This window comes from Sander lucioperca, chromosome 2 (genome assembly GCF_008315115.2).
Source record: "Sander lucioperca isolate FBNREF2018 chromosome 2, SLUC_FBN_1.2, whole genome shotgun sequence".
NCBI lineage: Eukaryota > Metazoa > Chordata > Actinopteri > Perciformes > Percidae > Sander > Sander lucioperca.
The window spans coordinates 28,805,656-28,822,189 of record NC_050174.1 but is presented as its reverse complement, the minus strand read 5'-3'; the positions used below and the strand labels follow the sequence as shown (position 1 = coordinate 28,822,189).

General features: G+C 40.5%; 1 protein-coding gene across 1 annotated transcript in view; it reads right to left on the bottom strand.

The window, feature by feature from the left end:
* unc5db (unc-5 netrin receptor Db) overlaps window positions 1-16,534 on the bottom strand; it is a 335,673-nt gene that overhangs the window by 108,791 nt on the left and 210,348 nt on the right. Inside the window, 2 exon segments of the mRNA XM_031296590.2 lie at window positions 9,425-9,528; window positions 12,363-12,506. Coding sequence (XP_031152450.2) covers window positions 9,425-9,528; window positions 12,363-12,506 — 248 coding nt within the window.

The window sequence follows — 16,534 nt, the reverse complement described above, 5'->3', positions numbered from 1 at the left end:
GGCTCTATCAATGAGACTCGCGGACAAGAGGCGTTTATTTCCCCAATTGTTTGTTTAAATAACTCAACACATTATAATTACACACATTATAAGATTAACTGGAACCCGTGGTAAGAGATTGCTGGCGTAACAAGCTCGCTGACCGTGCTCTCACTCACACACACCGGCCATTTAGCAGGAAGAGGGGAGCTGCAGGCCCTGGAGCTCTGTCAGGGCAGCGCCGTTTGGTAGTCCATTAACCCAAAAAACGGTGACTTTGCGCGGGTATGGAGTGCCGTGGGCTGCCAGCCGTGATGGAGCTCCATCTACCTCACAGCAGGCCGGGGTCTGTGAAGGAAGGCAGGCCGGCGGAGAGGCAGCAACACAGGCAGCACTGGCCGCTGAACTCCGACACAAAGTCAGACAAAATTTGCAATTAGACATCAATTTTCGTAAAGCGGCCCATATTTGACGTCTACATAGTTGATTTCTCGCATAAAAAACTCTCAGAAGTGAATTTAGTGGTAAAATAGCAGATTAACAATGTATACAAGTTCTGAGATCTACGCGACCTATTCAGAAGACTAGGCTGACCTCAGATCAGTGGTGTAGCCTATGTAAATGTTTGGGCGTGACAAAGACAGAGACTAGAGCCAAATGAGGAGGAGCTGCCGAGTTGACGTCAACTAAGCGGCTCGTTGAGATTTGCCCGTTTTCAGAGGCAGTTTCAAATTGTGAGATTTGCTGAGGAAAGAGGTGTCAATGGGATTTTGAGGTTCTATGTATGTCCTAGTTACCCACTAAACTGTCATTATTCAACTATGACAAGGTAAAATAGGTTTTGCATTCATCACCCCTTTAAGGGATGCAAATGTTACACCAAAACAAGATTATTTTGCAAAGCCACCATTGCTGCGTCCGGAACTTAGCGCTGCCCAGAACGCTTGTGATTGGTTTAAAGAAGAGCAAACAACCCAGCGCATTTTTTTCTCCTATCCTAGAATGTATCTGTTGTATAGCCAGACCTTAGTCCACAGCACTGTGGAGATAGGTCTGGCAATGTGAGACTATGTTGGAAACTGACCTGAATGAGTATCACTGTCTCAACTACACAGCATGAGCTCATAAGACGGAAATTCTACCACAGTGGAGATTGCTAGCCCGAAAACAAAACAATGAGCTAAAAAAAGCTAGGAGGCGCAGAGCAGTTGAGGGAACTGTAGAGCTGGTTATAATTCTCTGTGGGTTTGACACATTTCTCATTACACATACTCATTTGATCCAATGTTGACATAAAAAAAATATTTATTAGGGAAGCTTTTAAGTTGTTTTGGTTGTTTATGAATATAAAAGACTTGGTTTTAATGCTTTGGCGAAAAGTGATTTGTTCTTAGCTGGAAAAATACTGGTTATTCTTTATTGAGTTATTCCAACCCAGTCTCACGGCAGTTTGTGATATGGTCACATAATTTAATATACTGATTCGTGTTTATCTCGTTTTTTTCGTGATGCTCAGCACGTTTATTAAACAAATTTATTTCAATGGGAAGCATCTTTTGTCATCACAGCACGATTCTTTCTGCCAGTCCGGCTGCAGCAGAGAAGTTGTATACAGCTTTGCTATTACAACGTGTTGTTGCTGGTGACAAAACCACTGATTAAATATGTACATTGAAGCGATATTGTTGTTAAAGACCCGCTGATCGCTGTCCGATTCTCTGATATGAATGCCTGCATTGCATTGTGGGATATCGGCTTTGAATGCGTCCAGCTCGGCTCATATCGTAGCCTACTGTTCTGTCTTACAGTATACTGTAATATTTCACTCGTAATAAGACCGAAATAATATTATTAAAATAAAGAAATGAATACCATGATAACATCTAAATAAATGTTGATAGAGGTAGCGTTATAGTTTAAAAAATATCAATAAACAACAAAGCAATCCAGCTTCCCTGGCCGAAATAGACTGAAATAATAATGTTAAAAGAAATACATATAAACCATGATAAGATCTGGTGAATAAATGTTGATTAAAACAGCAGTTATTGGGCTAAAAATACCAATAATAGCAAAGCTGTATATAGCTTCTCTGCTGCAGCCGACTGGCAGAAAGAATCGTGCTGTGATCACGAAAGATGCTTCCCATTGAAATACATTAGTTTAATAAAAGTGCTGAGCATCACGAAAAAAACGAGATAAACGTGTTTGTGTACACGAATCAATAGATTAAATTACGTGACCATATCACGAACTGCCGTGAGACTGGGTTGGTTATTCACTATGTTGACATCTTCACTATTGCTCAACTGTGGTTTCCATTTTTGAATGACCGCAACCAAGCTTGAAATGTGTTTTCTTTTTTATTCTTTTCTTATTTGAATGTGTTTTTGAGTGCAACTCCGTTATTACAACCTTTGTCACTTCAGCCTGTTAAAATGCTGTCTCGATTCTACGTGCTCTCAAATTTGCTCCCATTGTTGTGGCGCATGTGGTGCAGAAGTGATTTAGATCTTGGACTTACTGCGGAGAGATAGTTAGAGGTGTGGGGGATGACAGCCCTTTAGGAGGCGCTCCAACAGGCATAGCCGCTCAGAGGAGAAGGTAAGAGCAGCTTTTCCTTCTTTTTCTCCATGATCTAAAAAAAACATACAACTCTAGTACAAACCTGTTAGTTATGCTGAGATGTCTTCCAGTGAGAATGTTCTACTGTTATGGAAAGGCCTTGTGGTGTTCTAGAAAGTAGAGGTGTTGAAATTAATCAGATAATCAATGCATCGGGATGCGGACATGGACGATGCTGCATTGATGCAGTGGCCCACCATAATCGATTATAACGCATTGACGTCGCTTGTTAATTTTCCGGCCGCGGCATAAACATTCAAATGAAAAATAACATTCTAAGTAGCCTAACCTGTTTCACTCACACACACACACACACACACACACACACAGACAGAGACAGGCAGACATGCACACAGACAGACAGACACACAAACAAACAAACACAGACACACACGCAAAACGGCTGAGCGGAGACACGGGAGAGTGGAGAGAATTGCAAATCGAGAAGAGGAAAGAAAACACTGAGAAACATTGAGAGACACTAGCTAGCTTGGAGAAGATCTAAGTGGAATAACGAAGCTGAAGAGGTGTAGGTACACTACGGCACTTTTCCTGTCTAACAGCAGTGGTTTACAACAAACGTTGTGCTAGTGTGCCTGGCTAAAGTTGGAGCTAACGGACTAGCTAAAATTGGAGTTAACGGACTAGCTAAAGTTGGAGCTAACGGCGGAGAGTTGCTGATTCGGAGGACGCTGATTTTGGACTGGAGAGGACGACAGCGTGTTTCCCTGCTGAAGAGGACTTTGCCGTAGCTGGTCACTGGTTTTCATTTTCGTGTTTGAGCTGTGTTTCTTGGACTAACAGCTAACTGTAAGTTGGATGTCTGTGTGTTTGCTTCACTGAAGATAACGTTCTGCACGTCCACACAAGCTACCATCAGGCCCACAACTTTTTTTTTCTTCCTCTTGGCGTGTGTGTGTGTGTGTGTGTGTGTGTCAACACAGTGGTTTAATAGGGTTTGAGTAAGTTTTACATTGAAACTACTGTAAGGAGGGATCATTTTGTGTAGCTGGAGTGTTTTAAGTGGAAACTGATAGAGATACTGGTAAAGGAGTAGTTGTGTGTAATATCATTTGAAGAAATATTGCAGTTAGCAAGGGTGTGATTTGTGTTCTTTTTTTTTGGTATTCAGTCTAACAGCTAAATATTATTTGTACATTTAAGTTATCGTTCAGTAAACAATACCTTTTTTGTTAAAGAGTTGTCTGGGGTCAGTTATTCCATACAGCACAATAGATTTGCTGGTTAAAAGTAGGATGGTATATGACTAATTCAAAATAGGTAAACCTTCGTGGTAGCTACCTTAAAGAAATGAACCCAAACACTTCATCATTCCAGTCTAAAGTTACTTATTGCAGCTTTTTGGCGGCTGGACAGTAAGCAGACAATTAATGCCAAACTTACATCAAATGACTTTTCAAGCGATTCCACTGTCGCAGACACATTTTAAATATCCGAATGAGAGTCTTGCTAGAGTTGGGACGCGCTCCCATCGTCGTAATTGTTTGGTGCAAGTTGGTCATAAAATTCAGTTTGAGCTGTCTTAATCCAGTCTTTTTCTCATGTTGACGTTCCAACAAAATCAAACGTGTTTGATATTATCGTAAGTTTTGAGTCTTGGTAGTAAAATATAGTCTGTGACTAAAAACTGTCTGTGACATTATGACAGATTGTCTTTAGATGTGAGATGCTGTCAGACTTTAGTCTTTTCAAAGTCTACTTTCAGAGTCTTCTAGAGAATGGTAGGCATTAGAGAGTAAATCAAACTAAAAAGAACTGAAAGATTGGGGGGGTGAAAATACCATTAGTGAGGATAGTGGATAGTGAGGGGGACATGTCCATCCCTTGGAAATTACACCCTGGTGCCACAGCAACTGCAGTGTATTCAGATCACTTGCATTTTTTAAAGAGGACAATTTGATGTTTGATGTTCATACAAGAAAATAGATACTTTAGGCATTTTTTCAGACTTGTAATGGAATTAGCTGTAGCTTCATTCCCTCCGATTTATATAAATCCATGCTGTATGTTGGCATTAACGACATCATTTTCTAAAGTTGCCCTCTTCTCCAAAATTTATTTTGCTTATTGCTCCTTGACTGGGATGTTTGAGCTTTACTGTGCAGAATGATGTATGTGCAGAGTTTGAAAGTTCATCTATTGAAGGATATGCAGTATTTTCATATGTATTTGTGTTTAAGTGACTGATGGGAACAACAATCTTTGAAAGTGATCCAGTATTAAGTGAGATTGCTACAGTTGGCAGCGGTGAAACAAGCTACAATGTTAGTTTTTGGGCAATTATGCACCTTCAGTTTACGTCCACTAAAAGTGCTTTTTTGCCACTGACATGTTGAGATTATTATTCTTAGTGTCTGACAACATTATGGAAAGAACCCATACAGAGATGGACCTTTTTGTTAAAGAATAAGATCATTTTTGTTTAACCAGCTCCAAAATCGCTATTGCCAAACCCCATCAGACTCCAGGTTTTCAATAAAAAAAATTTAAAACTAAAAACAATAGGCAGGTGCCCATATAAACACTGAAACAGGTTTGTTTTGCTGTAATCATTCCTCCTGTCTGTCCTGCCGTACACGCTGACAAACGGCACCAGTACCCGGAGGTCCAAGTTTACCTGCCAGTAAAACTTTGCTTGATGACTAGCGTCAGAAGGGTTGAAAATCGGCGACTTTCCCTCTTTGGTGTTTAGCTTAGCACAGCAGCATGAAACACTGGCTTGTCATTCCAGACGTGTCATCTCCCCCAGCTATGCCCTTTTTTCCATAAATGGTCACTTCTGGCTGGCGATAGCGACGGCTGAAATGCAGACTCCTGGCTTCAAAACGGCACTCTACAAACCAATAGGTGACGTCACTGATGCTATGTCCATTATTTTTACAGTCTTTGCTCTAACCCCAGTATCAATTAAAGGAAAAGTGCTGACAATCTTATATCCAGTTTATTTTTATATGGACTCCAACTAAACCTAACTGAGAGTGATATAAGCACTAGAAAAACATGTAAAATGTTGCTTAAAAACTTACACTAATGGGATAAGTTAATTGGATGGAAAAATGGCAGTACTAGGCACTTATCTTGTGCAAATAAAGTCCTCCAGATTTAAGGAGAGGTTCCTGCTAAGTGTCAGACTCTTGCTTAAATAAACTGTTGTAACCTCATAATACAAAATGATTGCACTGAGTGATTTGGGACTCATTAGCTTACCCTGGCATCCTTGCTGACGAGGGTGATTTCCAAACAAACGTTTTCAGAAGCGCAGTGTTTGTGCTGCACTTCAACCACAGGCTCACATTCTGTTGGGCCTGCGCTGTGTTTGCTATAGTAGCATCCATCCTGCAGCTGCACTCGGAAACCTCACACTACTACACTCATGGATGACACCTCAATATTTTATGGACAAGGTGCGCTGATACCGACTGGGCTGAGGATATCTGCCCTGTGCTCTCTACATTATTCACTCCCCTCTCTTGTGGCTGGGCTCATTTGTGTTGACAAAGGACTAGATGGTAGGTTGTGATTTGTTCTGTACTGCTCAGATTCAACTATTTTTATCCCCACTGTGGATTCTGTGGCGCCGGAATGACATCACTCCTCCATTTCCATGTTGAATCATTCATACAGCACAGGGCCGGAGGGTGACCTCCACTTAAATCTGTTCCTTGCACACATCAATTACACATCCATTGTTCATGTTGATTATCACTGGACCAAATATAGAATGAGGCATTCTGCATTTAGAGAGGAATAAATGCTATACTTGCCCCACAAGTCAGTCTTTCAGGTTGATCTCAGGTTGATCTCTGAATCTGTTCTCCATCTTACTGGGAGCCACTGTTTAAGTTGGCACCAGGCATTTAATTGCTTAAAGCAATCACAACACGTCTTGATGTTGATGATAAATACTGTTAAATACTGTATCTTATAGGGCTTTTCAATGGGCCTAGGTTGGTCCACTTTAGCCGCATCATGCCAAGCCAAGCTGTGATAAAGTGTTCCTACTACAGCCTCACAGCAGGTGAGACATAGATCAACCAGTCCATTGCCTAGGAGTGTACTGTAAGTATGAGTGTCACTGGCTCAGCCTTTAAAGTAAATTGGCTGATAGATATTCACTTTACTATAATAGAAGACAGAAAAAACTGAAAATATTCAAAACATTCACAATGGAAAAGCTGGAACCAGAGAGGTTTTGCACATCTTTGTAAAATAGTTGATTAACTTTCATGTTGCAATAGTAATACTGCAAATATTTTTGAGACTTGAAATTTCAGCTCTACACTAAAGTCAGACAGTGTCTGACTGCGTCCAAACCTAGCCAGAGGACAGCTTGCAATGGAGGGTCGGCTGAGACACGTTGACCCATTCAGATCGACCGCTAATGCAGGTTTGACTCATGTCACTGTGTCTGTTTGATGGGGTAATATCGTGGTTTAGAAACCAGGATAAGCCCTTATTCTGATTTTGACAAACCTGAAAATGCTAGCTAGAGTACAGAAACCGGGATACTTTGGCGTGTTTACAAATAGGACTACTGTCTCTGAATTGTAATGCTTGACACTACTTTTGCGTTACTTTTGAGTTACTTTCACCAAAATAATCGCAGAAGTATGACTTGGCCTACAAAAGGCCTACTTGACTCTGAATTGTAGTGGAGTATAAGTAGGAGAAAATGAAAATACTCAATTAAAAGTACCTAACAATTGTATTGAAGTACGGTATAGTAACTTTCGACTGCTGATAAAATGTAATGCTATTACATGTAACAAGCCTAAACATTAATTCCCAACATGTTTATATCTGTCAGCTGCTTGGACACAGTGCTGCCCCCGCTGACAGGACACAGATGTGGTTTTGGCTCTGACCACGGGAACAGTGACGGGACAGCACCTAGCTTCAACACAGCGTAATAACTCCTGAAAATAATGGGAGTATGTCAATCTCGCAAAAATATCTGTCTCTGCAGTCATCTCAACCATCGAATTCCAGTAACAGAAAATAACACAGACTTTTTTTCTGTGCCAATATGTTTCGCGATGTTGGTGAATTATTAAATTATAAAAAAAAAAAAAAACACTACTAAATGTTGAGTTAAAATGCATTGTAACTTGTGTTACTGAGATTGTAACGGGTATATTATTACCGAAATTGTATTAGTAATGCGTTATATTACTGCGTTACAGCAAAAAGGAATACATTACTGTAATTATGTTACTTTTGTAACGCGTTACTCCCAACACTGTCATATATGATTCAGGATTCCAGACTAGTAAAGTACATCTGGATATCTTTCAAGGATGATATCTTGGATGCAATGATGCAATTAGTGGTGTAACGGACCATAGTTGATCTGTGGTCAGATCAAAACTCACGGTTCGGAGCGCATGTGAACCGCGGCTCAATTGCAAAGTTTAACTAAAATAATAGTGTAAAATACATTTTTACTGTCGCAGTTACTTAAAGTAGGCTGACAAGTCTCTATGGACGGTTGCCGTGAAAAGTTACAGGCAATGCAATTTTTTGTTTAGATGAATGACGCATGTTAAAATCCACTGCTAATATGGCAACAGTGCCTAAACGACTGGTATCTACCGGACGGAATAGCAAAGCGGATTTCAGTGCCTCATTTTGGTGCCACTTAAATGCCTGCTCTGCTCTCTAATGATCCAATACAGACGTTAGAGGCAACAGAAGCATCACTACATGTGACACTAGTTAACACTAACGTTCCACTTGACAGCAGGTAACGTTAGCCTACCATTAGCTAGTAACTGGCTTAAACACGGTCAAAGTACTGACAGCTAAATGGTGTAGTGTGACTCTATTTCACTGTAGAGGATTACAACACTGGGACGTACAACAGTCTGCAGCTAAAGCTATGAACTAAAAGACACAAACTAGCACTTGGTCACTGCTGTTGTCGGAAGAACAACACAGACTACATGTAGCATTTACTTGAAACTGGTAAACCTTGTGGTGCATTCAAAGATATTATAAAATAACTTATAATAAAATATAATTTTCTATTATAAAATACCCCTTTCTCATCTGTTTTTGTCATGTAACAGCAATTTACTGGTGATAGAAGTTTATAAGTTATTATATTTTTAATAAATCATTTAAATCCCCCCGACCCCCCCTTTTTGTGCTGATCCGAAAATTGATCCGATCCGTGACTCAAAACCGTGATCTGATCCGTACCGTGCGTTTTGTGATCTGTTGCACCCCTAGATGCAATGCACATTCACAGTTTTAGATGTCCATGTTGCAAGTGACAGACACAGTGATGATTCCCTTTCATGACTTTTATGTCTTCACCAACACAGTAGGAACTGCTTTTCAAACTACAGTGGGAGAAAGAGTAACATTCTCGCTATACCCACTCCCTTAACTCATCCCCCAAAGCTGTAACTGGACCATTCACTTTGTTGCCTGACCCACTTTAACCAGATGTTTCTCACCGTGGGAACTGAACTCATAACAACCCTCAAAGCTAATGATTCTATAAACTGAATTTGAAAAGAGAGAAGAGAAGATTTGAATAAAAACATATGCCGTGAATCTTCTTCATCTCACTTTGGAACCAACACCTTTACTTCTAAATGTGTATATGCACTTGGTATGTAACAACACTATATCAATCTCTTAAAGGTCAGAAAAAGCAGAGCTGAAGGTACAATCGGCATAGAGTTACTCTCCCAGAATAATGATGGCCACTCTGATGCAGATCTTCTCTGCTCAATGGGAGTATAAGCTTTTGCTCTTTCAGGAGAGGAGGAGCGAGTACCAGCAGCCTTACCTCCGCCACAGGCACTCCCTCTGGAGGGCGACAGTGCAGAACGATCATCCCGTTGATTGGCACCTCCTTCCCCTGGGGGTCCTGCTCAAAGTTTTTCCTCAGGTCTGGGGAGATAAGACTCAGCTGTCAGGTGTCAATTGTTAGCAGCCTGGCCTCAATTCTCTTCAGCAGCTAACACAGCGGCCTGCCCTGTGCTCTGCACACCACAACCTTCAAAACCCTTTAGTCAGTATAGGATACAGATCCGGATAGACGGATCCCATGGCCCTGTGCTACATAATCTGTTGACAAGGTGGTTTTGGAGGATACAATGGATGGAAAAAGTGCACGAAAATTGCTTTGATCATCCTGGGCATTAATGTGCATACAATACAAACAGATCCTATTCTAACCATTTTTAAAACTGCCTTTGATAGGTTATTTCAACATAGGTAATGAATGGGTTTCATGTACCCTAGGGTCATGAGAGATTCCCTGCATATAAGGGATCTAAGTATAGGATGGAAACTCTACCCCAGTTCAGCTGGCAGGTAGGAAAAAACAATGATCTTGCAGAGAAAGAGTTTGACATCACATAAGGGCTGAACCATTAAGGAAAATAATCTAATTGCGTGATTTTACCCAATATTGCGATTGCAATTTTAAATGTGATTTTTTTTTTAAGCTCTTTATCTGCTGTATTATTTAACAAATACAAACAATAAATCATTGTATAGTATGACCAACGCAATATTAGATATATTAAACATAACAACTGGTGCCTGCCGGGATCAATCGCTGGCTGCCCGGCCTGTCATGCTCACAGACCCTGCTATCAGCTGGCTGGAGGTTGCTCAAGAGACTGGGGGACAAGAGGCGTTTATTTCCTCGATCGCTTGTTTAAATAACACAACACAAATATCCATTATAAGATTAATGTGAACCTGTGGTTATCAGCCTTATCAGAGTTCAAGAGCTTCACGAGCGATTGTGGGCTTAATGAGCTCGCTGGTTGGCTTTCACTCACTCACTCACTAACTCACTCACTCACTCACTCACTCACTCACTCACTCACACACACTGGCCACGGAGCAGCAGTCAGAGGCAAGAGAGAGCAGCATCTGACATGGCAGAAATATGTCTCTCTTAAACATACTTTTATTTGAACGAGGGGAGACTGTTATATAAAACATTGCTTGCCAACATTTGCTCAAACTTTTAAATTACGAACAAAACAGTCAGTTTTAGTCAGTTTAAAACTAATGTTAGTCATGTTGTCATTCAGGTGCATTCTGAATGTATACACACTTGTCTGTCCTACAGTACAGGTGTACATTAGTGTTATGTGGAAATATATATTTTTACATAGATGTGCACTTATACATACCCAGAGACAACAAATGGGAATTTGCATTGTGATATCTGGTGCAATACATGTATTGTACACTGTCCCGGATTTAAATAAGCCAATAATGAATGAAAATTATAAGCTTTGGTGTCTCCCCTTAAGTCTAAATAACATATGCCATTATTTATCTTTTACAAGTATATTAAAGGGAGATGTATCTCTCTGCCCTTTCAGACGCTGATCTCCCTCTCCTCTGACTGCTGGTCTGAATCTAGAATCGAGACAAATTCTAGAATCTAGAATTGAATGGTTTTCCTTTGGTTCCCGGATGTTAACACTGAATTTTATACATTACATTTTGTGGCTGAATTTGGCCTATTGAATTCGAGCAAGTTGAAAAATATATTAGTTGAATTTTATATATTGTATTTTGCATCTGAATTTGGTATATTGAATTTTTGAAATTTTCATTCTGAATTTGTGAACTAAAATAAGTTGTAGAAAATACATAATTTCAATGCATAAATATTCAGTGTTAAAAATTCAATGGCTTTTTTAATTTCAAAATCCGATGAAACAGATTTACTTCCATAGTTCCCATGCATGCAGTCCACAGATCCTCTGTTAAGCACTAAACAGCGCTGCTCTCTTCCCTTCTGTCTTATTGAGCAGCAGCACTGCACAGGCAGTCAGTAGGGGTGGGGGGGAGACAAAACGGCAGAACGGGAGCGGGTCTTATACAGTCATGAACGGGAGTAGATGGCTAGCTGAAACAAAGCTCCTTGAGCAGAAATGGATAAAGAAAATTGACTTTTAAATGGCAAGTTAAGTTTCAAAGCACTTCCAGATTGTTCTCTCCACAAGACTATAGTTATTTGCATGTAACGTTACTGTCGATGTAACTGAGTTACCAGCAGAATAGTTGAGTTTCAAATACTTGAGCACAAAAAACTTAGAAAAAAATATCCCTTTTAAAGTACTGTACATTTAGAACAGATAAAATCACATTTCTTGGACTAGATTGTTTAACCAATGATAAATCTGATTAATTTTCTGTTAGGATTAAGTCAGCTTGCTGTGCTCACAGAGTTTTGGCTTCTAACCAAAATAAAACTAAATAACGGTCCGGTTGTCATTAAGCTCCAGTCTATTATGGGTTAAATAAGAGACATGGACAGACATTGTTACATTGAGTGTCCTGTCATTCTGGATAATCAGTCAGTCCTGCTGTACTTCACTGCACTTGAAGGCTTTTCATTTTTTTTGTTTATTCTCTTGAATGTATGTTCTTCTTTGGTGGTCACAAGAAACAACAAGTACAAGGAGTAATAAGGCCAATTATTCTAGGTATTTATGTCATATATCACTGTCACCTAACCTTTTTGGATATTGATTTTATTGTGTAGCAGAGCAGGACATAGAGCAGATGTGCATACTGTAGCTTACTGTATAAAAAACATGACATTCTATTTCACCTGGTCTTTAAAACAAATAAGTTCAGCAACACAACTTAAGCCTACTGTGTCTAGTCAACTTATATATGTCTCTATATTACATTTCATTTGCACCATAGCTAATTCAGAAGCTTTGTGATAAAGTTTCTAAACTCACAGGCGATGCGGACAGTAGCCTTGCGACTTTTGGAGGTGCCCAGGTGGCTCCAGGCCACACAGAGACACCAGTAGTCCTCAGGGCCGTGGAAATCCTCCACCTGCTGACGGGACACATTGATCATCACCTCACGCACCTTCAGCCCTGGGACAACAAAGTAGACAAGATAGTTAGAAACTATACACAAAGTTTCGGTTTGGATTTGGTTAGTTTGATTGGTTATTAAATAACCCTGTGGTTCCCAAAAATGTATTGAGTTTTGGGTCAGGTTTGGTCATTTTGTTGCATAACACTATTTTCAATGGAATTCATTTAGAAATGCTATATTCTGTGTCTCTCCAAAGCAAGCACATTACCTTGTCTTTGAGGGAGGAATAATAAACAAGACTAAAGGTGCATCTCAGTTCCCTTATTTGATAGCTTATCTCTCCGCAGTCCTCGACTGAATCGGAAGTTGTTCTGGCCCTTCTTTGTGAGAGCCGTCTCAAAGCTCTTATTCCAGGAGCAATGAGTGAGGATATACAAGAAGCCATGTAGCTGAAAGCGATTGCTAACTCCGCCCATACAGCTGACGAATTAACGTAATGCTTCAGATGAAAGGACGTCTCATCCTTCTAAAACACATTTCCTCGTTTCCTCTCCTCACATGATTTCCTCCATCTCTCCCATGCTTCCTTGGTGGGACGGACTAAGACGCGAGGGAGGGAAGCAAGTACAGGATTCAATTCAAGGGAAGTGAGATGCACCTTAAGAGTCTACAGCCATGCTAGTGGCTTGTTTAGGCTGTACTTAGGCACAGCTGTTCTTTGAGCTGAATGCTATACACGTAAGTGAAGAATGCTAACATTTGCTTATTTAATTTGCATATGAACTATAGCTGCGGCTGATGGGAATGTCATCAGTTCTGCAGGTATTTGGTAATAAACCAGAGAACTTAGACTTAGACCTGATGATGGCGCTGGATAAAAAAAAGTCAGAGGATCACCAAAGTTATTACAATTCATCCTGAAGGGGACATAAATATCTGTACAAAATATCATCTCAATGTGTCCAGTAGTTGCCATCCCAAGAGCCATGCCATGAGCATGGTAAAAATTTAGCTTAGGGACCGTTCAGTATTTATGGAATGGACCACTGGAGGAAAATAGGGGAGGGTCATGTCTTTTTATTCTTTGTTGAGGGGAGGGTCACCCAACGTTTTTTAGTCTAGGGGGGAGGGTCACCCAACTTTAGCTAAATTTGAAAAGTGGCTTGTTTGGTGCATACTTTTCCATGTAAATCTCAGTCTCGGCCCCCCATCGCTAGCAGATGGGTCTGACCCAACAAAAATCGCAACATGACAGCAACACAAGTTTGGAGTTGCTTTCTTTGAGAATGTAACCTATAGCTAACTGCGCCACCTGTTGCCAAAGTATCGTCACTGACATGAAGATGGAATATAATGAAGCTGACTAGCTGAAAGGTTTCACATTGCCTCGAGCTGGAGCACCCACGGAAAATACTGAGCATCCACATGTGCCAGACTGCCAGTAAGCTACATTCATTCAAAATTAAACATTGCAGTTGTTGCTAAGTGGAGCCTGTGAGCACTGATCTCCGTTACGTGTCAGTTAAACTTTTCATCTCCAATCCTATCTGTATTTGTGAGAAGTGGTGCTGTCCTGAGTTGAAAGAAAGCCTACTTTACAGCTTTATTATCACATTAATAGGCGTGTGTGTTCGTGTCGGCCGCTGTCCATTTCCTAAGGTTCTGAAATGCAAACATTTTTTGACTACTTTTTTTTTAAAGGGCGTGCACCCGTGAGCACCCACGGAGGAAAACATAAATCAGAAGTGAATTTAGTAATGAAATAGCAGACGAACAATGTATAAAGGTTCCAGTTGTAGTTCCATTGAGACAACCTGTAGGGTGACCATAGCGCGAGCTGTAGTTCCAATGAGACAACCTGTAGGGGGACCGAAGCGGGAAAAGTTCTCTAGTGTTGCTTTAACTTTGAATTTCTGATTGGGCGGGCCAGCTGTCAATATGAGTTATTACCCAGTGTGCTTTGTTGAATAGGCTCAATGTTTCATTGTTTTATTTCATGTGAATACTAGTTTACTAGAGGAGTAACTTAGTATTTGAAGTAATGCAGTAATGCAGTAAGTGTGCATTTAGCTTCCATGTTAGTGACTAAATCTGAAATGGCCACCATAATAGTGGAGTGTGGTGTATAAGATGAGAAAGCAAAGGTTAAGTCATGTATGTCATGGTTGTATAAAAAAAGTGGCTCTTTGTACATCTTTGCCAAGTGCAAACCAGTACAGAAGGCATCAATAAGTTGTTGGGGAGGGTCATGCCTTTTCCCAATTATTTTGGAGGGTCATAGAAAAATGTATTGCTGGCGAAGGGAGGGTCAAGTCTATTTTAACTAAAGATCCCAAAACTCCTCCAGTAGCCCCTTTAATAAAAAACAAACAGTCCCTTAGGACCTTAGGTTGAGATGGGGTTTCAAATTTGGTTGAGGTTCAGTTGGGTCAGGTCGTAGTGTGCTTTCACATTTGTAGTTCGGTTCATTTGGAATTATACATTATAGCATTTTTCAGCCATTTCGGTTCCTTTTTTCCACCACACTGTTTGCTCTGGTCTGAATCAGTTGATGAGTTAGTAAAACAAACCGAAATGCAGCAACACAAGTCACGTGACAACATTCACATCATTGGACAGATGTTACTTTAAACCTATTTCCTAAACTGCTCTTCGATTGGTCAGAATTAACATGCTCGAAAATTTCAACTGAACTAAGTAAACCAAGAGAGGAGGAAAAGCCAGCAGACAACACGTCGCTTTTGCAAGTTCTACTATAGAGAGACAACTACGCAGGTTGATTGTAGCCCTGGTCATCATAGCACAGAGCAGCTGACTACGGCATCTGTTTTAGTCCACAAATGTGCAGTTCTTCCATCAGTTGGGTATGTTTGATGTCAGATCACATTCTCACCACAAATGAACTGTTCCAGAGTTTGTTTGAAAGAATACAAGGACCACCTCTTCAATGAGCTCTCAGTACGCTTGTTTGGTCCGCTTTTAGTTTGCATCCAAGTGTGAATTGCTGCATTCACACATGCCCAAACGAACCGCTAAAGGGGGAAAACGAACTCTAGAAGTAGAATACTTAACCTTATTCATTCACATATACACATATACTTATTCCTTGATATGTCTACACGCTTGCATCAGTAATCATTGGATATTACAGGATTAGTTGTGCATACATTCTTAGTAAAAGGCTAACATACTTCCTAAATCAGTGTATTATCCCCGTCTGCTAAGCTCTGAGAGCATCACTAAGGAAATTGGCAGAAACACAGTCCCCAGGTGCCTCTACTGTATGTTTTGTATGTATGCGCTCAAAGCTGGAGTGCTAAATCAGCTGTAACAGAATTAGCATTAATAATTTCAACTACACTTCACCACTTCAAATAGCATATGTAGGCTCGCTATTCAAGCGATATACCAATATTATGTAACACAAAAGGCATGCCAACACAGCACTTTGCGCAATGCTCCTATTCTAAAATAACCATTTTAAAATCCTCTTAGGCTTGTTTGTCACCCTGTCATATAGCTTCAGATGGGTATACAGCAACCATTTTTAATCTGAGTCATGGGTTTAAGGCCTGCCACATGTCTTTTCTCACCCCTCCTCAGAGCCTTTTGCAGCCTGCAGGCCTTATACTCACAGCTGAATTAAAGAGATGTGCAATATTCTGGGGACTGCAAAAGACCAATACCCAAACTTTTCCACCCCTGACTTTTCTGGCTCAGGCTCTTGTGCATCCACTCTCTCTGATGAATAACACTTTAATCTGACATGCTCTTACTAAAGTCAAACAGCCTCATACTGAGGCTGCACAGCTTGCGGAGCCCTGAGCAGGCTTTCGAATGAATACCAATTAAATGCCAGTGAATGGCAGCAGGGCTACAGCAGTGAATCCATGCTGGCATTCACGGTAAAATTAAGAAATAGAGAGCATTTCGTAGCGGGCGGTCTCCACTGTACTGGGTATAAATGACAACAACAGAAAAGTGGGCTTCTTCCTTTTTGTTACACCAAACACGGTTGACAAGTTGTGAAAAGCTGATACAAATTAGGTGGTTCATCTCAAAATAGTGCAGTGTGTTTGGTGGC